This window comes from Arvicanthis niloticus (genome assembly GCF_011762505.2).
Source record: "Arvicanthis niloticus isolate mArvNil1 chromosome Y unlocalized genomic scaffold, mArvNil1.pat.X SUPER_Y_unloc_4, whole genome shotgun sequence".
Taxonomy (NCBI): domain Eukaryota; kingdom Metazoa; phylum Chordata; class Mammalia; order Rodentia; family Muridae; genus Arvicanthis; species Arvicanthis niloticus.
Window position 1 is genome coordinate 2,318,504 of NW_023045021.1, and position 24,117 is coordinate 2,342,620.

The following is a 24,117-nucleotide window of genomic DNA, read 5'->3' on the forward strand; positions in this document are numbered from 1 at the left end:
ATCAGCTCCTTAAAAATTAAAGTTAAAAAGAATTTCCAGGTAAGTACATGTATCTCAAATAAAATAAATGTTAATAAACCTTGAGAAAAAGAAACTTATGTGTATAATCAACCTTTTAGGTTATGTACAAAAATAGACTTTAACCTGCCTTAAAAAAAAAAAACCTTAGCCTTGAATTTATGAAAAATTTTTATAAAAATTTAAATGCATAAGCATTAATTGAAACCAAATTAAATTTGCTTCAACCCAACTCACATGTATGTGATGTGGTAATATTTCTCAGTTAGCCAAAAAGGTTTAATCAATTTAAAACAAAAAATTTCTCTCAATCTTGGAAGTAACCTGAATATGTGTTAAGAACATCTGTTTTAAGTCTGACTTAGTCTCAATCAGTAACTTCTTAAATCCTATAAAGAGTAGCTGGTAAAAAATAATCATCCTTTGAACAAATGGTTCTGTGGGTAAAATAAATGACCAAAGGTCCAAGTTAAACAACACAGATTAGATAAGGTAAACCACAATTCATAGAAGAAGGAACACACAGAAAAATAAGAGAATTCAAATTGGGTGCCTTGGTTCAACCTGGAAGAAGAAATGGCTAAATTTCATTTCTTAAAAACAGATCCAGGCATAATAAGTTAATGATCTTTAAGAAAATGTATGAGCTTAATAGAAAAAAAACTATTTGATTATATAAAAAAGGGTTTTAAAATATTGGTTTATTCGTTTTAGAAAAATTATGTTTTATGAAAGCCATACCTTCAAATAAAAAGTTCTGGATTATAATGTTAATATTTGTTGCAGCTAGAGCAATGGGCTCAGTTATTAAGAAATGTACTGCTCTTGAAAGTGAGCCACTTATCAGGAGGCTCAGAATCACCCTATGATGATTTGGATTGCAAGATAAACAAGTACAAATATTGAAAAAAATGTAAAATCTTTAAAATATTTTGTAAAAGAAACTCCAAATTGCTGTTATTTCCTTACTTTGTCTTTAAGATGTTACTTATACAGCAATAAACCAAATTATATCCCAGTTTGCTCAACTAAATAAAAATTATATGAACTGCAGATAACTAATGTAACAATTGTCACTGAGTTCTTTAAGGGACTTAAAAGTAGAGCAGAAAATGGTATGATACTTTTGTAATATCAACACTTGGGGCAGAACTGCAACAACAACAACAACAACAACAAATCATCAGCTATATGAACATGATCACAAAGTCCTAATATAGCCAACATGATGCTAAATATTTGACCTGAATAAAAGCCAGCTTTTCCTCCATCTCTACAACTGGAGTTGACAAATTCTATTAAGCCCTTCTTCACAATTTCTCTTTTGCTTTATTTTCATCACAACTATTTGCTTTCAACTTTATTTCTTCTATTTCTCTAGAGAGAAAATAATCTCTCAAATATTATACTTTTCAATGACATCCACAAGTAACTGGGGATCCTATACAAATTAATGGTATGAACAAGATATTTCCACACTTTATAGGCAGATTAGCTCTCCAAAATCATAGGGAGGAATCTACTGTTCAGAAATTTTCAGCATTTCTTAATTTTTTTTATTCTAAGTATATTACTACTCCAACAAGACAGTGTATTTCCTTCCCACTCTACTTTGGCACAGACTTGGTAGATGATGGCTGTAAAGAGAAGTCTGGCATACATTTTTGTCATTACTGTGTCTGATAACTACAGGAAGGTTCTGCAGGTAGGTATCTCTAACCAAGAGATGTGACACTGGCAAGTTATTGGTGGAACTAGATTAATGAAGTTTCAGATTAATATTTATTCATTAGTAAGTGCCCAGATAGTTTAATACTTATTCATGTAAAAAAAAAAAAAACCACACATACAGAAAGATAAAACTTCAGCAAGAGACCAATTACTACAAGATTTTACTCAGCAAAAAAAGACCAACTCTCTGTAAACTTTAAATCCAAAAGTCAGCTATAATTTTACTTTATTTGCATACAGGCTAATACAAATGCTAGTGTGTGAAATTATTGCTATATTATTTTTAAAAGCACGAGCAAAAGTGCATTTGATTAGATTCTTTATTTGCTATTTCAACAGAAAACAGAAAATGGACTAGAAATGCAGACTACTAGAACATATATTTACAGAATGATGTCAGGTATATAGTAAAAAAATGATAGTAATGTCATGATAGTAAAAAATGTTAGTTTTTTTTATGTTTGTTGGTAGTTGTATTCTACTACAGAACACACTTGTACATGGTTTTGCACATTGATATCCATGTTACTGTTAAGTACATAAAAGTTTAACTTGCTAGAATTTAACAGAGATTAGGAAACTTAACAGAAATTAGGAGACAACATGAATTTGGCAAGAGTTTAGGGGACTTAATAGAAATTAGATAAAACTGAACTCAATGATCTAGTGTATTCTTTCCTCTTTCTTTTTGAAACAAGTTTCCCTGTTGTGTGTAAATTGGCCTTAGACTTTAGTAAATCCTCCCAGACATACTGTCACTTTTAAGAAAGACAAAAAAATTGTAACAATAAGTTCTATTTTTGTACTGATCAAAACAGTTTAAAACTAAAGTGAGGGTAAATAAAAGTTTTAATAGTGGGATTCCTTCTTGAAATAAAGAGCTGATTGGTATGAGGGCTTCTGTGTTATTAATAAATCACCTACACAATTCTTGCTATTAAGACTAAAGAGATTAATTAGTTAATCTCTTTTAATTAATTAATTAATTAATCCTGAGATTAATTCCTCATTTTTCATACCAAGGAATTAAGATAAGCTCTATTGCAATTAAGTATCATCACTATGGTTTGTTACCAAGTCAATGCTGATTGTTGTAGCTACATCATTATTCAAATAATCTAAAAATAACATAAAGAGCTTGCTTACTTTTCTGGAAAATAAAAGTATGAGGGGGAAAAAATAAGGTCACTTAATGTAGCTTAGTTGAAAAAATATTTGGCTAGTATATACATAAGATACATGGATCTATCTCTAGTACTACACATTAGAAGTAAATATAGTAGAGGAATAAATAAGAGTTAGCAAACACTTAATTAAAATAGTTAAGTAAATTATTGTACAGCCAGGATTGGAGAGATGGCTCAGCTGCTAAAAGCTACACTTATGACCAAAATTACTGTAGAGCCAAAGAACAATTTTGTTGTTCTTGTTGTTGTTGTTGTTGTTTTTAACACAAGTTCATACTATGTATGCCTGGTTGGCCTGGAACTTGGTAGAAGATTAAAGCTGGCTCAAACTCACAAAAATCTGTCTGCCTTTACATCCCAAGTGCTAAGATAAAATTTGTGAGACACCATATTCTGCCCAAAACAATTTCAAACACTGATTTTTTAAAAATTAATTTTTGCTATGATGTTCCCTTTTTAATTGTAATCAATCTTACTAGAAACTGAATATATATAATCTGTGACACTTATATGGTTTGTGTATATTTCAAATAAATTTTATCTGTTTGAAACCTATTGATATATTTACTTATGTCTGATATATTTACAATTTTTGGACATATGGTGGTTAATGCAACCTCCATTTATTACTGAGGATGTGATCTTTTCACAATATCTATTATTCAATTTATTATTTACTATTCTTTTAGTCCATTCATGGTTTTATGGGAAGGACACTTCATACTGATGAAAGGAAAAATCTACCAAGATGATATTTTTTTGTTTTGTTTTGTTTTTTCCAGACAGGGTTTCTCTGTGTAGCCCTGGCTGTCCTGGAACTCACTCTGTAGACCAGGCTGGCCTCAAACTCAGAAACCCACCTGCCTCTGCCTCCCAAGTGCTGGGATTAAAGGCGTGCACCACCACTGCCTGGCCCAAGATGATATATTAATTCTGAACATCTATGCCCCAACACAAGGGCACCCACATTTGTAAAAAGGAAGAATAGTTCTAAAGCTGAAATCACACATCAAACATTAGTAATGGAAGACTCAACACTAGATTCTCACTAATCAACAGGTCAGCCAGACAAAAACTAAACAGAGAAATAATGAAACAAACATTATGAATCAAATGGACCTAATAGACACTGACAAAATATTTCGTCCAAACACAAAAGAATATACTTTCTTCTCACCACTACATAGTTCACTCTCCAAGATAAACCATATAGATGGTCACAAAGCAAGCCTCAAAAATACACAGAAAATTGAAATAACACCTTGCATGTTATCAGACCACTATGGATTGAAGCTGGAATTCAACAACCATAGAAACACCAGAAAGCCTACACATGCATGGAAATTGTTCAACTCTTTAGTCAATGATCTCTGTGTCAGGGGGAAAATATAAAGAAATTAAAGACTTTCTAGAATTCAATGAAAATGAAGGCACAGCATACCCAAACTATGGGACACAATAAAAGCAGCGCTAAGAGGAAAGATCATAGCACTAAGAGCCTCCATAAAGAAATTAGAAAGTACTCATACAACAATCTAAAAGTACACCTGAAAGCTCTAGGGGAAAAAAAAGCAGCAGAAAGCACATCAAAGAGGAGTAGAGTGCAGAAAATAAAATCAGGGCTGAAATCAATCAGTTAGAAACAAACAAACAAACAAACAAACAAACAAAACAATACAAAGAATTAACAAGAAGTGACAAGAACTGGTTCTTTGAGAAAATCAACAAGATAGACAAATACTTAGCTAATCTGACCAACAGATAGATTAACAAAATCAGACATAAAAGGGAGATATAAAACAGACAATGAGAAAATTCAAAGAATCATTAGGTCTTACTTCAAAAACCTATATTCCACAAAATTGAAGAAATCTTAATGAAATGGATGATTTTCTAGACAGAGGGAGATAGGTACCACTTACCAAATTTAAATCAAGATCACATGAACTATTTAACCATCCCTGTAACCCCTAAATAGAAGCATCATTAAAAGTCTCCCAACCAAAATAAGCTCAGGGTCAGACGGTTTTAATGCAGAATTCTACCAGACATCCAAAGAAGAGCTAATACTAACACTCCTTAAAATATTCCACAAAATAGAAACATGGCCAAACTCATTCTATGAAGCTACACTCACCCTGATACCTAAACCACACAAAGATTCAACGGAGAAAGAGAACTTCAGACAGATCTCTCTTAGGAACATTAATGCAAAAGTACTCCATAAAATCCTCTCAAACTGAATCCAGGAACACATAAAAAAACATCAAGTAGGCGTCTTCACAGGGATTCAGGGATGGTTCAATATATGAAAAATCTATCAACTTAATCTACCATACAAACAAACAAAAGAAAAAATGATATGATCATCTCATTAGATACTGAAAAAGTCTGACAAAATCCAATACTCCTTTTATGTTAGAAGTATTAGAGAGATCAAGGATACAAGACACATAAGTAACACAATAAAAAGCAATATACAGCAAGATGTTACAGCCAACATCAAATTAAATGGAGAGAAACTTAAAGATAAATTCTACTAAAATAAGAGACAAGGCTGTCCACTTTCTCACTATCTATTTAATATAATACTTGAAGTCCTACCTAGAGCAATAAGACAACTAAAAGACATTAAGGAGAAACAAATTGGAAAGGAAGAAGTCAAAGATTTGATATTTGCAGATAATATAATAGTATATACATAAGCAACCCCAAAATTTCTACCAGAGAACTTTTATAGCTGATAAATACCTCAAATATCAGCAAAGTGGCTGGATATAAGATAAACTAAAAAAAAAAAAATAGTCCTGCTTTGTGCAAATGTCAAATGAGTTTAGAAAGAAATTAGAGAAACAACAATATCCATGAATAACATAAAATATCTTGGTGTTAACTATAAATAACCAAGTAAAAGATCTGTATGACAAAAACTTCAAAGTCCCTGAAGGAAGAAAATTCACAAAGATATATCAGAAGCTGGAAAGAGCTCCCATTCACATGGATAGGTAGGATTAGCATAGTAAAAATGGCCATCTTACTAAAAAGCAATCTACAGATTTAATGCAGTCCCCATTAAAATTACAACACAATTTTTACAGACCTTGAAAGAGCAATTCTTGCCTTGTGGCTGGGGCAAACACCTAGCTGATCTGCTCCCATGAAGACACCATATCCTGAGACACCCTAGAGGTGCCACTGCACTCAGAGCAATGGGTAGGAACACTCTCCCACTACACTACGCCCAGAGCTACACTGGGAGCAGCGGGTGCTCAGGACCCACAAGGCACCCAAATCCCCTGAGAAATACCACTCCCCCTCGACCCCTCGCTTGGTCCCTGTGGCTGGGGCAGACACCTAGATGGTCTTTTCCCATGAAGACACCATATCCTGAGCCATCCTAGAGGAACCACTGCACTCCCAACAGCAGGATTTCAGGATCCCAGAGGTGGCCTGAGTCCCAGCAGTTCTTCCAACCAAGAGCTCAGGCACACAGGATCACATAGACATCTGGACCCTGAGGAGTTCAGACACAAGCAAGATAACTGGAGAGACAGGCTCCAGTCAGAACCAGTGAGTACAGGTAGCAATAGAGTTAACCACATGGTGAAAGGCAAGCACAAGAACATAAGCAACAGAAATCAAAGTTACTTGGCATCATCAAAACCCAGTTCTCCCACCACAGCAAGTCCTAAACACACCATCACACGAGAAAAACAGGATTCAGAATTAAAATCACTTCTCATGACGATGATAGAGGACTTTAAGAAGGACATAAATAACTCCCTTAAAGAGGTACAGGAGAACACAGGTAAACAGGTAGAAGCCCTTAAAGAGGAAACACAAAAATCCATTTAAAAATTGCAAGAAAACACAACCAAACAGGTGAAGAAATTAAACAAAACCATCCAGCATCTAAAAATGGAAGTAGAAACAATAAAGAAATCTCAAAGGGAGACTACCCTGAAGATAGAAAACCTGGAAAAGAAATCAGGAGTCACAGATGCAAGCATCACCAACAGACTACAAAGAGATAGAAGACAGAATCTCAGGTGCAGAAGATACCATAGAAAACATCAGCACAACTGTCAAAGAAAATGAAAAATGCAAAAAGCTCCTAACCCAAAACATCCAGGGAATCCAGGACACAATGAGAAGACCAAACCTAAGGATAATAGGTATAGATGAGGGGGAAGACTCCCAGCTTAAAGGGTCAGTAGACACAGTCAACAAAAGTATAGAGGAAAACTTTCCTAACCTACAGAAACAGATGTCCATAAATATACAAGAAGCCTACAGAACTCCTAATAGACTAGACCAGAAAAGAAATACCTCCCGTCACATAATAATCAAAACATCAAATGCACAAAACAAAGAAAAAAATACTAAAAGCAGTGAGGGAAAAAGGTAAAGTAACATATAAAAGCAGACCTGTAAGAATTACACCAGACTACTACTCACCAGAGATTATAAAAGCCAGAAGATTCTGGACTGCTATCATACAGACCCTAAGAGAACACAAATGCCAGCTCAGAGTACTATAGCAAGCAAAACTTTCAATCACTACTGATGGAGAAACCAAGATATTCCATGACAAAATCAAAATCAAAATTACACAATATCTTTCCACAAACCCAGCACTTCAAGGAATAATTGATGGAAAACTCCAACACAAGGAGGGAAACTACAACCTAGAAAAAGCAAAAAAATATTCTTCCAACAACTCCAAAAGAAGACAGCTACACAAACACAATTCCACCTCTAATAACAAAGATAACAGGAAGCAACAATCATTTTTCCTTAATATCTCTTAACATCAATGGACTCAATTCTCCAATAAAAAGACGCAGACTATCAGACTGGATACATAAACAGGACCCAGAATTTTGCTGCATACAGGAAATGCACCTGTGCAACAAAGACAGACACTGTCTCAGAGTAAAAGGATGGAAAACATTCTTCCAAGCAAATGGTCCCAAGAAACAAGCTGAAATAGCCATTCTAATATCAAATAAAATCGACTTTCAACCAGAAGTTATCAAAAAAGATAAGGAAGGACACTTCATACCCATCAAAGAAAAAAATCTACCAAGATGAACTGTCAATTCTGCACATCTATGTTCCAAATGCAAGGGCACCCACCTACATAAAAGAAACTTTACTAAAGCTCAAAGCATACATTGTGCCTCACACAATAATACTGGGGGATTTCAACACCCCACTCTCAGCAATGGACAGATCATGGAAACAGAAACTAAACAGAGACACAATGAAAGTAACAGAAGTTATGAACCAAATGGATTTAACTGGTATCTACAGAACATTTCATCCTAAAACAAAAGAACATACCTTTTTCTCACCACCTCATGGTACCTTCTCCAAAACAGACCATGTAATTGGTCACAAAGCAGGCCTCAACAGATACAAAAAGACTGAAATAATCCCTTGCACCCTATCAGATCACCATGGAATAAGGCTGGTCTTCAATAATGGCAAAAACAATTGAAAGCTCACATACATGTGGAAACTGAACAGTGCTCTACTCAATGGTAACTTGGTCAAGGAAGAAATGAAGAAATTAAAGACTTTGTAGAATTTAATTAAAATGAGGACACGTCAGACCAAAACTTGTGGGACTTACTGAAAGCACCGCTAAGGGCCTACAAAAACATGGAGACAGCGCATGCTAACAGTACACTTGACAGTACACTTGAAAGCTTTAGAACACACAAGAGGAGTAGACAGCAGGAAATAATCAAACTCAGGGCTGAAATCAACCAAGTCGAAACAGAAAGAACTATACAAAATATCAACAAAGCCAGGAGCTGGTTCTTTGAGAAAATCAACAAGATACATTAAACCCTTAGCCAGACTTACCAGAGGGCACACAGAAAGTATCCAAATGAATAAAAATCAGAACTGAAAAGGGAGACATAACAACAGAAACTGAGGAAATTAAAAAAAAAAAAACCCATCAGATCCTACTACAAAGGCCTATACTCAACAAAATTGGAAAATCTGGATGAAATGGACTATTTTCTAGACAGATACCAGGTACCAAAGTTAAATCAGGACCAGATAAACCATCTAAACAGTCCCATAATCCCTAAAGAAATAGCAGCAGTCATTAAAAGTCTCCCAACCAAAAAAAGTCCGGGACCAGATGGTTTTAGTGCAGAATTCTATCAGACCTTCCAGAAAGACCTAATATCAATTCTCTTCAGAAACAGAGGGAACACTAACCAGTTTACTCTATGAGGCTACAAACACGCTCATACCTAAACCTCACAAAGACCCAACAAAGAAAGAGCACTTCAGACCAATCTCCCTTATGAGTATCGATGCAAAAATACTCAATAAAATTCTTATAAACCAAATCCAAAAACACATCAAAACAATCAGATTCCTTCATAATCAAGTATGCTCTATCCCAGGAATGCAGGGATGGTTCAGTATACGGAAATCCATCAATGTAATCCACCATATAAACAAACTCAAAGAAAAAAACCACATGATCATCTCACTAGATGCTGAGAAAGCATTTGACAAAATTCAACATCCCTTCATGGTAAAAGTCTTGGGAAGGTCAGAAATTCAAGGCCCACACCTAAACATAGTAAAAGCATCAATATACAGCAAGCCAGTAGCCAACAGCAAACTAAATGGAGAGAAACTTGAAGCAATCCCACTAAGGTCAGGGACTAGACAAGGCTGCCCACTCTCACCCTACCTATTCAATACAGTACTGGAAGTCCTAGCCAGAGCGATTAGACAACAAAAGGAAGTCAAAGGGATAAGATAGGAAAGGAAGAAGTCAATATTTCACTATTTGCAGATGATATGATAGTATACTTAAGTCACCCCAAAACTTCAACCAGAGAACTCCTAAACCTGATAAACAACTTCAGCAGAGTGGCTGGATATAAAATCAACTCAAACAAATCAGTAGCCTTCCTCTACTCCAAGGAAAACAGGCTGAGAAAGAAATTAGGGAAATGACACCCTTCAAAATAGTCACAAATAATATAAAATACTTTGGTGTAAATCTAACCAAGCAAATGAAAGATCTGTATGACAAGAACCTCAAGTCTCTGAAGAAAGAAATAGAAGAAGATTTCAGAAGGTGGAAAGATCTCCCATGCTCCTGGATTGGCAGGATTAACTTAGTAAAAATGGCCATCTTGCCAAAAGCAATCTACAGATTCAATGCAATCCCCATCAAAATTCCAAATCAATTCTTAAATAGGAAACGAATCCCTTAAAGAAATACAGGGAAACACAATCAATCAGGTGCAGAAATTGAACAAAGTGGTCCAAGACCTACAAGTGGAAGTAGAAACAATAAAGAAATCACAAAAGAGAGGCAACCTTGGAAATGGAAAAACCTAGGAAAGGTGTCAGAAGCTACTGATTAAAAAAGCATCATCCACAGAATACAAGGGATGGAAGAGCCAGGCAGTGGTGTCACATGCCTTTAATCCCAGCACTAGGGAGTCAGAAGCAGGCGGATTTCTGAGTTCGAGGCCAGCCTGGTCTACAGAGTGAGTTTCAAGACACCCAGGGATACACAGAGAAACCGTCTTGAAAAAACAACAACAATAACAACAAAAAGTAGATGGAAAAGAGAATTTCAGCTGCAGAAGATACTTTACAAAACTGTCAAAGAAAATTCAAAACATACAACAACAACTAACCCAAAACATCTAGGAAATGCAGGACACAAAGTAAAGACCAAACCTAAGAATAACAGGAATGGAAGAGAGCAAAGATTCTCATCTCAAAGGATGAGAAAATATCTTCAGCAAAACTGAAGAAGAAAACGTCCACAACATAAAAAAAGTCATGGCCGTAACTGTGCAAGAAGCCTACAGAACACCACATAGATTGGACCAGAAAATTCTCTCATCACATAATAATCCAAACACTAAATGCACAGAATGAAGAAAGAATCTTAAAAGCTGTAAGAAAACAGGCAAAGTCACATATAAAGGTGTATCATAATTACACCAGAGTCTAAACAGAGACCCTAAAAGCCAGAAGAGCCTAGACAGAGGTCATACAGACCCTAAAAGAGAACACAAATGACAACCCAGGCTATTATACCATGCAAAACTCTCAATTAACATAGATGGAGAAAAGGATATTCTATGACAAAATCAAATTTAAACTATTTCTATCTACAATAAAAGAACTTCTGGGGGAAATCACCATCCCTGACCTCCAGCTGTAATACAAAGCAATAGTGATAAAAACTGCATGATATTGGTACAGGTATTGGTACAGGTAGATCAATGGAATACAACTGAAGACCCATAAATGAACCCACACACCTATGGATACTTGATTTCTGCAAAGAAGCCAAAAAAAAATACAAATAGAAAAAAGAAAGTTATCTTCAATAAATGGTGCTGGTCTAATTGGCAATCAGTATATAGAAAAATGAAAATAGATCCGTATTTCTCACATTGTACAAAGCTCAAATCCAAGTGGATCAAGGACCTCAATATACAACCAGATACACTGAATCTAATAGAAGAGAAAGTGAGAAATTGTTTATCAAATTCACGGGCACAGAGAGTTGGGGGAGGCAAGGAATTTCCTAAACAGAACTCCAATGGCTCAGGCTCTAAGATCAACCATTGATAAACTGGACCTCATGAAACTGAAAAAGCTTCTGTAAGGCAAGAGACATAGACAATAGGACAAATTGGCAACTTACAGATTGTGAAAAAAAAAAAACTTCACTAGCCCCACATTTGACAGAAGAGTAATATCCAAAATATATAAAGAATTCAAGAAGCTAACCACCAGAAAATCCAAACAATCCAATCAAAAAATAAATAATAAATAAGGTTTCCCTTATACCTTTATACACTGCCATTTGCCTACGGCCATGTCTGTCTCCTTTTTATCCAGAAGTAATCCTTTGTTCTGCTCCCTTTTGGGAAAAATACTCCTCCCTCCTCCTCCATTGCCTGCCTTTTTTTTTGAATTCCCTCCCAAACTTTGTTTCTCTGGGACAAATTAATCTTTCGGCTGAGAACTTGGTCTTGAGCTGTTACTTTCCCTATCATAGAGAAATGGTATATTAAATGTACAAGTGGGTATAATAAGCCAGATCCTGTTTCAAACCCAGGACAAGAGGCTGAGAAGCCTATTTAACATATCAAAGTAGACTTGACCTCTAGGTTCTCCTAGCATCCAGTCAGTCCCTACCCATTAAGGGGTATGGCTGGCATACCCCACTCTCTATTTTGAACTCTTCCCCAGGGCTTTAGGCTTGTCCTTCCCCCAGAGGCTCTTTCATATATATGAAACACACACACACACACACACACACACATATACACACACACGAGACAATTTGGTTACCTTTTTTTTTTTTTTTTTTTTTTTTTTTTTTGGTATTTTTTGTGCCTTTGTCCTCCTGGATGCTGTACTTGACTCCTCTCCCTCTCTTCCCTTTCCTTTCCTCCACATGGCTCAGGGTCATGACTACTCTCAACTCTCCTAGATGTCCCTACCTCTGGTTATGCTCTCCTTTTTATATACAATAAACTTTCTTATCCACCATAACTAGAAGCAGTCATTTACTTTACTTTTTTCTTCATTCACCTGATGCCCAAACTGGAAGTCGCTTCACCCGCCAAACTTGATTCTAGAGTCTACCTCTTCTTTTTTCCACCTTATCTAACTACAACTCTTCCTCACCTACTCAGTAAATATCTTCTCTCCCTGCTTAACCCTTCTAGGCTGCCTACCACATGAGCATCTCTCATTCATGTCCCTTTGGACCACCTGCCTATGGGCATATCCCTCCTATATTTTTTGAGCCTCATCACATAGGCAATTTTACTTACTAAGACACTTGCACCTCTCCAGTTGTATTCTCTACCTGCTCTGACCTCATCTCTCCTGTTCTACTGGTTGTCACTATAAAGTTCCCGTTTTGTCTTTCACTATGAAAGCCACACCAGTGTACCAGGAAGCTTCTTCTTACCCTACCAGGTCCCCATCATCTGGAAAAGGGTATTTTTTTTCCTGTGATTTGAGGCATTTCTCTCTGACAAATTTCTCTGAACACCAATAATAGAAACAGAATTTATGTTTACAAGTTATCCTCTGTAACCTGTAAGACAGAGGCAGGTAGACCTCTGAGTTCAAGGCCACCCTGGTCTACAGAATGAGTTCTAGGTCAACCAAGACTACACAGAGAAACCCAGTCCCCTAAAACAAATAAACAAAATAAAACAATAATCAAACAATGACCAAAAAAAAAAAAAAAGAAAAGAAAAACCCAAACAAACTACAAGATGTCCCCTGATCTCTGCATATATGCTCTGCCTGGCATACATACAAACAAAAATATACTTTTCAAAAAATGATGCACTTTCTCCCCAATAACTGTTGTTATTGTTTGGAATCAAATACAACAAACACTTATGAATAGCAAAGTAACCTTATTTTATTTCTGTATGTTATTCTCAAGCACACTTTTACAGGATCACTTCCTTTAAGCATTTTGGTGTATTTTATAATGTGTACAAAGAAAAGACAGAATAGTTAACAGGCAATTTCAGATTTCAAATTCATTTCCTTTAAGACTTTGTATTTTTTAAATAAAGGTTTGGCTAGAACAACTCTTCCAGCTTTGGTAATCATTAAAAAAAATACTGTCACAGTAAATTATTTAAGTATAATCCATTTCTATGTAAATATATCACATTTACTTTACCAAGCTTTTAATTATTACTTTTCAAAAGTCTAGTATACTTAAAAATAATAAATAATAGTTAAGGGTAACTATGAGAAACACAAAGTTTAAAAAGCATTAAGTTTATTTTATTTAAATTCTTATAGTTAAGATTTTCACTTAAACATAAATTTTATATTACTTCAGGAAAAAGCAAAATTCTTAAAGGTGTAAAGAACAGAGTTTTACAGTACACTACATTGAATGGCAATTAAAGTCTGAACAGGATAAAAAAAGGTGTTAGAATGTAAAGGAGGTTTCAAAATCCAGTCTGACCTTTGCTTAGGAATAACTAAATTCCTATGTATCTAAACTATTTTAGCATTAAACTTAAATCTAGCATATCTCAGAGGATGTAAAGCACCAATTACTTAACAGTTCTAACTGGATTCCTATGATTCTAAACTATGTTAGCATTGAATCTAGCATATCTCAGAGCATGTAAAATTCTAATCCTATGAATATAACATCTTATAATAAGTATCACTGGCACAAAAAATAAAAGTAGCAGCAGAAACAAATATGAAGTGCCATAAGAGCCAAAGGTGCTGCTTATCTTAAGAAAGTTCTTCCCACATACCAGTAGCTTATAAAAGAAACAAAATGACTGTTTTCTTCAAAACTTGTCAAATCCAATGAGCTGGACTCATTTTATATGTCTTACAAGTAGGAATGCCTTTAAAATGTTACTTCTCAAAAATTAAAATAACCAATTTTTATTTTCTAGCAAATAACAATATATATGCTACCAAAGAAAAAACAAGCTGAGAAGAATAAAAGGTGGTTGAAAATGCCAATTCTATATTCTTAGAGAACTTACTCAGTTTATAAAATATCATAACTTCCTCCATGTTTTCCTTTTCATTAAAAGACAATATTCAGACAAAAATAAAGACCTGGATTTCAATGCTTTCTAGAAAAATCAAGTACAATCCTGAAATTGTATTAAAATATTCTGTCTATAAAAAGCCTTAACTTTTCTTTTTCAACTATCAAGGTTAAGAATTATACCACTGCCACGCAGTGGTGGCGCATGCCTTTGATCTCAGCACTTGGGAGGCAGAGGCAGGTGGATTTCTGAGTTCAAGGACAGCCTGGTCTACAGAGTGAGTTCCAGGACAGCCAGGGCTGCACAGAGAAACCCTGTCTTGACGACCCCCCCCCAAAAAAAATTATACCATTACTTTTACTAAGCTCCTTATTTTCTCTCTAATTCTCCACCTGAGTTTTAGTTTTTCTGAACACCAAGTATACAAATGATAACATATGTCTCTGGGTTGTTCAGGTTATTGTAATTTAAATAATTTCATCAAAGATTTGTTATTTTAAGGAAGAAACAGATATACCTAAAATTTAAATTGCATTTCAATTCCAAACTTATAAAGCACTCCACAAGCCACAATGAACTTCTACAAATCTGCATAACTTAATCTACAGTAGTTCTTGTTTATAGAACAAAACTGCAAGACAAACTACAGAACTTTACAAAACAAGAAAAAGTATGTATTTTCTAAAATTCTGCTGTATTATAGGAGGAAAACAGTAAATACTACAAGCCAAATGAAAATGATGAATAAACAAAAATGAAACAAAGCCAAACCCAGGCAGCACCTTATAATCAGCAGTGGCAGATACTCAAATAATGAGTTGCATTGTCAAAAATCTGAAAATACTAAGACAAGGAAATTATTTCCCTGTTTTCATAGTGAGATATATCAGAAAAAGATCTCATTTATGTTAGCAGTATCTCCGATGCCTGTATTTTCTATCAATGTTTCTTTTCATGTTACTTATATTACTTTTTTCTTAGAAAAATACCACCACCAAGATGAGTAAGGTATGATAGTTAGGTTTCTAAGACTAAAATCTCAACACAGAATCAGGGATTATATTGTTAAAAGAAAATGTGTTTCTCTCACTTCGTAAGTCTTAAAGGATATACAGAATATGCTATTTAATAAAACATAAAGTCAAATGGGAGCAATTCCATATTTATATTCACTTAACAATTTCATAATATTGGAAGTGAACAAGAATGACTGGTTTTTAAAATCAATTTCCTGCTTCAAAGCCAACATCTCTATAGGTTAGCACTATACACTTAGGGCAGGCCAACTTCTTTATGATGCCGCATTATGTGTTGATTCTTTTCTGAAGGTCTCCGGAATCCTTTCTTGCAGTACTCACAGCGGTGAGGATAGTCTTTTGTATGAATGGAGATAACGTGCCGCTTAAAGCCTGAGGCATCTGTGGTGCTATATTCACAGTACTCACACTGATACACCTTCCGGCCACTGTGGGTCTTCATATGCTTTTGAAGCTCACACTGTTGTTGAAATCCCTTTTTACATCTCTTACACTTAAATGGAACATTCTTTGTGTGAACTGAGAGAATATGGTGACTCAGCAGAAATGGATCTGGACTCTTAAACTCACAGTGTCTACATTGGTGCATTTTTTTACTTTTGTGGGTAGCCACATGCTTCTTGAGTTCTGAAGGCCTATGAAACCCTTTGCTGCACATGTCACACTTATGAGGATAGTCCTTTGTATGAACTGAAATTATGTGTCGCTTTAAATCACTTGAGTTTGAACTTTTATGGCTGCAATGTGAACACTGATGTGTTCTGTTTTCTTGGTGTGTAACAGCATGTTGCTGAGCCTCTCTGGTGTCTGAGAAAGTCAGGAGACAGATGCCACACTTCAGAGGTATCTCTCTATTATGCTTAGTTTTTATATGTGTTTTCAAGTTAGAAGAGTCAGCAGACTTGTACTCACAATACTGACACTCATAGGGCTTCTCTCCAGTGTGAACTCGTATGTGCTTTTTGAGTTCTGATGGGTGACGGAAACCTTTGCCACATTCTACACAAATGTGAGGAAATTTCTTTCTGTGGACCATCAAAAGGTGGTGATTCAATAGTGTCTGCTCAGCTGTTTCGTAGTCACAGAACTTACACTTATATGTTTTGTTGGCTCCTTTTTCTTTATGCATTGTTTTGTGAGTACACAAAGTCCCAGCATGAGAAAGATGCTTCCCACAGTCATTGCATTCTGCGGTCTTTTCTGTCTTAATGGTTAGCCTGTGGCTCTCCATGTGATTATGTAAGCTCATCTTCTTGTTGGTACTGTAATCACAGTCAGTACAGTGGTATTTTTTCTTAGCAAGGTATTCAGGGTGGTTTTTTATGTGTCTTTTCAAGAAACTTTTGGTTTTAAATTGTTTCCCACAAAACATGCAAGGATAGACTATTAAAGTTTGTTCATCAGGAGCAACAATTATTGCTGAAAAGGGAAAGAAAAAGGCAAATAATCAAAACTACATTCCTTTTTGTTTCTTCATTAAGTTTAATGTACATTTTCTGAACTTTATCAGTTTTTAATATTCTTGTCACTGATTTTCAACACCTATATTTCAACCATAAGGAAAGAATGTGGCCCACTATGACTGGATTAATTTCATCCCTTCCACTTTAAAAAAAAATTAATGACGCATCATCAAATTAGAGACGTGTAGAAAATAATTTGCAAGTAAAGCTAAATACTTAATTAGGTTCACTATAACCTGAACTTTCAGTGACCTTTGACATTCTTCAACAGTGCTTATAAAAATGTAATACACACAGCTATATTCTCCCTAAATACACATCTCAAAATCAATTCAGAGAAGAGTCACGTCTTGTTAAAAGAGTCACGTCTGCTCTCCTGTCTCTCTAAGATATGTTTGTTTAAATGGTATGGTGGTAGTAAAGGCTTATAATTCCAAGTATTGAGGGGAGAGAGGCAGGAGGATCACAAATTCATTGCCAACTTGACCTGCAAAGGAAGAATATGTCTTCAAAACAAGGACAAAGAAAGAAAAGACTGATTGTTTTAGCTTCACATTAAGCAACAATAACAACACTTTGAGGAAGCTGGATTGCCACTAGTGTGAGGTTAGTCTTGGCGAAAACGTGAGATTCCATTAAAAAAAGGATAACACATTTATGGTTTTATTTTTTGTTTAAACAAAACAACCAGAGAGCCTGGTTGGTTTTTGTTTTTGTTTTTTGTTTTTTGTTTTTTTTTTACCAAAGCAAGCTATTCAAGACTGTCAGTGATTGCAAACTAGTATTTTCAAATTCAATGCACAAAAGCTACCTGGAGTTGAACAGTTACAACAAAACAAAACAAACCCAAACCCAAACCCAAAAAAAACCAAAAAACAAAACCAAAAAAACCTATCATTATACCCATGTGAACATGCAACAGCCTTTCCTCATATAATTTTAGAATACTCTACACACTATAATTATTTCTTCCTTACCTGCTTGGTACTGTTTGGATTTAGGTCTTTTTTTCTTTTTTGTTTTATGTTTAGGTACTCTGTCAAGGCCACCAGATTCATCCTGTTGCAAGACAGCACTTGCAGTAACATTATGATCTTTTTTCTTTTTTGTTTTATGTTTAGCTACACTGTCAAGGCCACCAGATTCATCTTGTTGTAAGACAGCACTTGCAGTAACATTATAGTCTTCAATTTCATCAGAATCATTATCTAGCAATGTACATCAAAAACATGATATAATATCACAAGATATTAGAAATTATTTATTGACTACTAAAACAATGAAAAGACCCAATTGATAACACCTATTTTATAAAATGGAATTAAGAATATATTTAATTGAAAACTACCTAACATGATATTTTGGCAGTTTGCCAAAACTGTAGTTATAAGCTAATACAAAAGAAAGCAAATTCTGGGTAGAAAATATATGTAATTTTAATTAGGTAAAAGTTAAAAGAAATTTTGAACTACATATTCTGAGTTCCCTATTTTTCAATAATTTACTAAACTTAAAAAAAAACCCACATATTTGTAAGATCTTACCATCTCAGAAACCATTTCTTAATAAATGGGTAAGAGGTTGGAAAGACAGCTTAGTCTTAGTTGATAAAGTGTACATGAGGACTTGAGTTTGAAACCGATAAATATGTTTTTGGCTTTTTAAAAAAGGCTGAATACAGAGATACATTTTGTAATCCTGGCACTGGGAAAGCAGGGACAGGTAGATTTAGCCTAGTGAGCTTCAGGCCAAAGAAAAGCCCCTGTCTCAAAAATCAAAATAGATTGTATCTCCTGAGAAACAACACAAAAGGCTGTCCTTTGGCGTCCATTGTGAAGCAGTTACTATCTTAGAAAGAAGTCTGTGAAGACATAGGATCTTTTAAACAGAGGCAAAACTTTCTGTACTGAGGTGAAGCTCTTGAAGCTCAGGAAGTAACACAAAACAAAAGCTTCAGGAAATCCCTGGAACTGATGAGTCACACTGTATCCCTTTCTCCTTAAACATATTAAGCAGTAGGAAAGGCAGAAAAGAACTGTCAGGCAACTTGAAGAAGTTCAATGTAGGAATGCTACCTGGAAGTGAGAAACACCACCTGAATTGCCTAAAACAGTCTTCCAACTTGTCAAAATGCTTACACAGTAATATCCAGGTTTCCAGATTTCATTTGCCATGTTGGAATAGGTTCTAGTAGTGCAATTATCTGTCTTTGGATCATTTCTGTTCCTGTAAGTGAACCCAGATTCCTAAAAATAATCTCAATAAACTCAAGGACTCTCCAAGTTGGACTTCGGTGGTATCCATACTTTGGTCTCTGTCATTGTTTCTGTATCTGGAATGTCTAGACATGCCTTAACATCTCCCCAGGACTAATGCTACACAACTGTCTCTACATACATGAGCACATACATGCACTCACATTCATACACATCCTCACATTCATACACATCCTCACATACATGTACCCCATACCTCAAACAAGAATAACTAATAAGTATTAAAATTTCAAGCTATGCTTACCACAAGCTGCTGTCCACGCAATTGGCAGGAAAGCTGCTTTTATTTCACTGTCATCCATCTGTTGTTCATGCTCAGGAGTACCTGCAGGTGGGCCACCAGCATTTTCATCTCCTGCTTTTACATAAAACTCATTTGTTATTTTAGCCACATCTATACACAAATGATACTTTTTATGACTATGTTTATAATAATCTCAGCAAAAAGTAAACTTCCTTCCATAAAATTATTTTATTTTATGAAAAATATTCAATGAAAAGGAGTACATTCCACTTTTTACTTTCAATAATTTATTTTTATTTGATTTTCAAGCAAAAGTCTTACATAATAATCCTAGGCTATTCTGAAATTCAATTTACCACTCAAAATTCCCCTATTTCAGCCTTGAAAGTGCTAGGTTTACAAGTATATACCACCATGTCTTGGTTTCTTTCTTTTTTTATTTTTTTTAAAGCAACAATTTAAACATGACAAGAACTTCAAGTCTCTGAAGAAAGAAACTGAAGGCCTCAGAAGATGAAAAGATCTCCCATGCTCATGGACTGGCAGGATTAATATAGTAAAAATAGCCATCTGGCCAAAAGCAACCTACAGATTCAATGCAATCCCCATTAAAATCCCAACTCAATTCTTCACAGAGATAGAAAGAGCAATTCTCAAATTTACCTGGAATAACAAAAACCCAGGATAGTGACAACTATTCTTAACTGTAAGAGAACTTCCTGGGGAATCACCATCCCTAATTTCAAACTGTACTACAGAGCAATAGTGATAAAGACAGCATGGTGTTGGTACAGTGACATGCAGATAGATCGATGGAATAGAACTGAAGACCCAGAAATGAACCCACACACCTATGGTCACTTGATCTTTGCAAAAGAGCTAAACAATCCAGTGGAAAAAAGCATATTCAACAAATGGTGCTGATTCAACTGGAGGTCAGCATGTAGAAGAAAGAAAATTGATTCATTCTTATCTCCTTGTACAAAGCTCAAGTCCAAGTGCATCAAGAACCTCCACATAAAACATAATTTAATAGAAGAAAAAGTGGGGAAGAGCTTCAAACACATTGGCACAGGAAAAATTTTCCTCAACAGAACACCAATGGCTCATGCTCGAAGATCAAGAACTAACAAATGGGACCTTATAACATTGAAAAGCTTCTGTTGGGCAAAGGACACGGTCAATAGGACAAAATGGCAACCCACAGACTGGAAAAGGTCTTTACCAACCCTAAATCTGATAGAGGGCTAATATTCAATATATACAAAGAACTCAAGAAATTAGACTCCAGAAAACCAAATGCCTCTATAAAAAATGGGGTACAGAGCTAAACATCAACTGAGGTATCTTGAATGACCAAGAAGCACCTAAAGAAATGTTAAACGTCCTTAGTCATCAGGGAAATGCAAATCAAAATGATCCTGAGATTCCACCCCACACCAGTCAGTGTGGCTAAGATCAAAAACTCAGGTGACAGCAGATGCTGGCAACGATGTAGAGAAAGAGGAACACCCTTCCATTGTTGGTGTGAGTGAAAGCTAGTACAACCACTCTGGAAGTCAAGTCTGGCGGTTCCTCAGAAAACTGGAAATAGTTCTACCTGAATACCCAGCTATATCACTACTGGGTATATATCCAAAAGATGCTCCACCATTATCACAAGGACATGTGCTCCACTATGTTCATAGCAGCCTTATATAGAAGCTGAAAAGAATCCAGATGTCCTTCAAAGAGGAATGGATATAGAAAATGTGGTACCATTTACACAATGGGTATTACTCAGCTATTAAAAACAATGACTTCATGAAATTCACAGGCAAATGGATGGAACTAGAACATATCCTGAGTGAGGTAACCCAATCACAAAAGAGCACACATGGTAGGTATGTACTCACTGATAAGCAGATATTAGCCAAAAGCTCAGAATACCCAAGATACAACTCACAGACCTTATGAAGCTCAAGAAGAAGGAAGACCAAAGTATGAATACTTCAGTCCTACTTAGACTGAATAAAGGGGGAATAAAATAATCACAGGTTGTAGATACCTGGGAGGGAGAGAGAAGGGGGAGGTAAAGAGGGGGGGTGATGATCAGGTGTGGGAGATGGGGATAATAAGTACAGAAGATCACAACATTGAACAGAGGTGTGCAGCAGTGGTGGATGAAGAACTGGGGGTAGCTCCTAGAAAGTCCCTGATGCCAGGGAGGAATGACCCAATGGGGATGATCTTAGCTGAAATACCCATCAAAGGGGAGAGAAAGCACATAGAGACTATATCCAGTGTATAGTCATTACCCCTGGTTGAGGAGATGGGGCCTCCCACTCATCTCAAAAATATTAATCCACAATTGTGCCTGTCTAAAGGAAATATAGGGACAAAGAGAGGAGCACAGACTGAAGGAAAGGCCATCTAGAGACTGTCTTACCTAGGAATCCATCCCATATGCAGTCACCAAACCCAGACACTATTGCTGATGCCAGGAAGTGATTGCTGATGGGAGCCTGATGTAACTGTCATCTGAGAGGCTCTGCCAGAGCCTGACCAAGACAGATGCAGATGTTCACAGCCAACCATTGGATTGAGCCAGGGAACCCCAATGGAGGAGGTAGGGGAAGGACAGAAAAAGCTGAAGGGGTTTTCCACAGGAAGAATAACAGTATCAACCAACCAGACCCCCAGAGCTTCCAGGTACTAAACCCCTAACAGAAGGAGGGACCAATGGCTCCAGCTGCATATATACCAGAGGATTTCCTTATCTGATATCACTGGGAGAGGAGGTCCTTGGTCCTGTAGAGATTTGAAGCCCCAGCACAGGAAAATGCTAGGGTGGTGAGGTGGGAGTGGGTAAGTTGGGGGAGCTCCCTCATAGAGGAAGGAGGAAAGGGGGATGCGACAGTGGGTTTGTGGAGGGGAAACCAGGAAGGGGGATAACATTTAAAATGTAAATAAATAAAATAACAGATATATATATGTGTGTGTGTGTGTGTGTGTGTATGCACATGTATATATACATGTATGTATATATAATGTATAGGTATATAAATATATATGTGCATGTATATTATATGTATATACACTTAATACTAGGTTTTAAAAATCAAACAGAAAGTTAAATAAATACACATTCTTTCCTTTAAAAAATATACTCATGTCCTTTGTTATATGGTAGCATATAATAATCTCCATATAGGGCTGCTATTATACTGCTTGCTCCTAAAAATATTAGAGTTTATAGAAACAAAATTATCTCCATTCAAAGTAAGCCATCTACTTACTAATATCTTCTTCCTTTTGAGAATCACTGGCTGGCATACATGTGCTGTCTCTGGGAACATGAATACTGCTGCACTGATCAGTGACTTCAGCTTCATTACCATTGTCAATCTCACTCTCTACAACATCTATAGTTTCTCCTGTAAGAAAACAAATTATGAAAATTGGAAAAGGATGAACTGGGTATTAGGACTATCCTGTACCTCACTGGTACAAATTGGCATAATTATGCTCTAATTGTATTTTGAGAGAAAAGTTTCATTTTAACAGGAAGGGTGATGTGTAGGAGGAGCCAAGGTAGGAGGAGTACTGAGAGGAAGAAAAGGAGTAAGAAGAGGAGAAGAAGAAGGAGAGAAGAAGCTAGGTGATGAAAGAGAGAAAGAGGGGGGAGACAGGAAGGCAGATATTCATGTATCTCCACCAGTCAAAGATAGTTGTTATATCTAGGTTGGTCAGTGGGTTACATCTCTGATTGAACAATTCCAAACTTATAAAGCCTATGATTAACATTACTTTAAAAAAATGTATAAATGCAAAAAGGAAAAGGGGCCATGGGATAGGGGTTTTCTAAGGGGGGGGCGGGGAATGGGGAAAGGGGATGGCATCTGAAGTATAAATAAAATATCTAATAAAAAAAGGAAGAAAAAAGATTAAAAAAAAAGAAAATTAACTTGGAACTTATTTAATTTACTAGGTTTACCTTTTACACTATCTGCAAATTACATTACAAATGTCTTAAAGTTATCATCAAAGACGCTTTCAAAATTTCCAAATTAAATAGCTTTTAAAAATCTAAGTAATATCATACATCTGCACAAACAAAACAAAAACAGAAACAATCACAATAATGTAGAAAAATACATATAAATATATACAAATTTATAAATTATATGAAATATATAAATAGTATATAGTTATAACAAACATAAATATTTATTTATAAATTAAAAGTTTTCTTCCTTACCTACATTGTCCTCTTCAGAGTCAGCTTTAAAAATGTATACCTTGATAACTTCAGGAGATGTTCCATCCGATTTACAAGGATCAGTTTCTGACTTTGCATTCATGGTAACTTCAGAGGAACCTTCGTCGGTTTTGCCAGCATCACCCACTAAATAGGAAATGTATTATAAACCTTTACAGTAGATATAAAAACAAAATATGGCACTTTTTTTTCTTTTTTTGAAACAGAGATAAAAAGGGGATGACTAGATTGCTCAGTATTTGATTCAAGTATTTGCTCTGGAGTCTAAAACCTTGATTTGATTCTCAGAACCAATACAGGAGAGAAGTGACTTCTAAAATT

At 35.6% G+C, this 24,117-nt stretch overlaps 1 protein-coding gene across 1 annotated transcript in view; it reads right to left on the reverse strand.

The window, feature by feature from the left end:
• Positions 1-13,377: 13,377 nt before the first annotated feature.
• The window catches only part of LOC117701322 (zinc finger Y-chromosomal protein 2-like), a 45,620-nt gene continuing 34,880 nt past the window's right edge, over positions 13,378-24,117 (reverse strand). The window contains exons 4-8 of the mRNA XM_076706220.1: positions 23,776-23,922; positions 22,814-22,951; positions 19,536-19,685; positions 17,993-18,223; positions 13,378-16,971 (exon numbers count right to left, since the gene is read on the reverse strand). Of these exons, the coding sequence (XP_076562335.1) occupies positions 15,788-16,971; positions 17,993-18,223; positions 19,536-19,685; positions 22,814-22,951; positions 23,776-23,922 (1,850 nt within the window). The 3' untranslated portion in view covers positions 13,378-15,787. The remainder of the gene's footprint in view (positions 16,972-17,992; positions 18,224-19,535; positions 19,686-22,813; positions 22,952-23,775; positions 23,923-24,117) is intronic.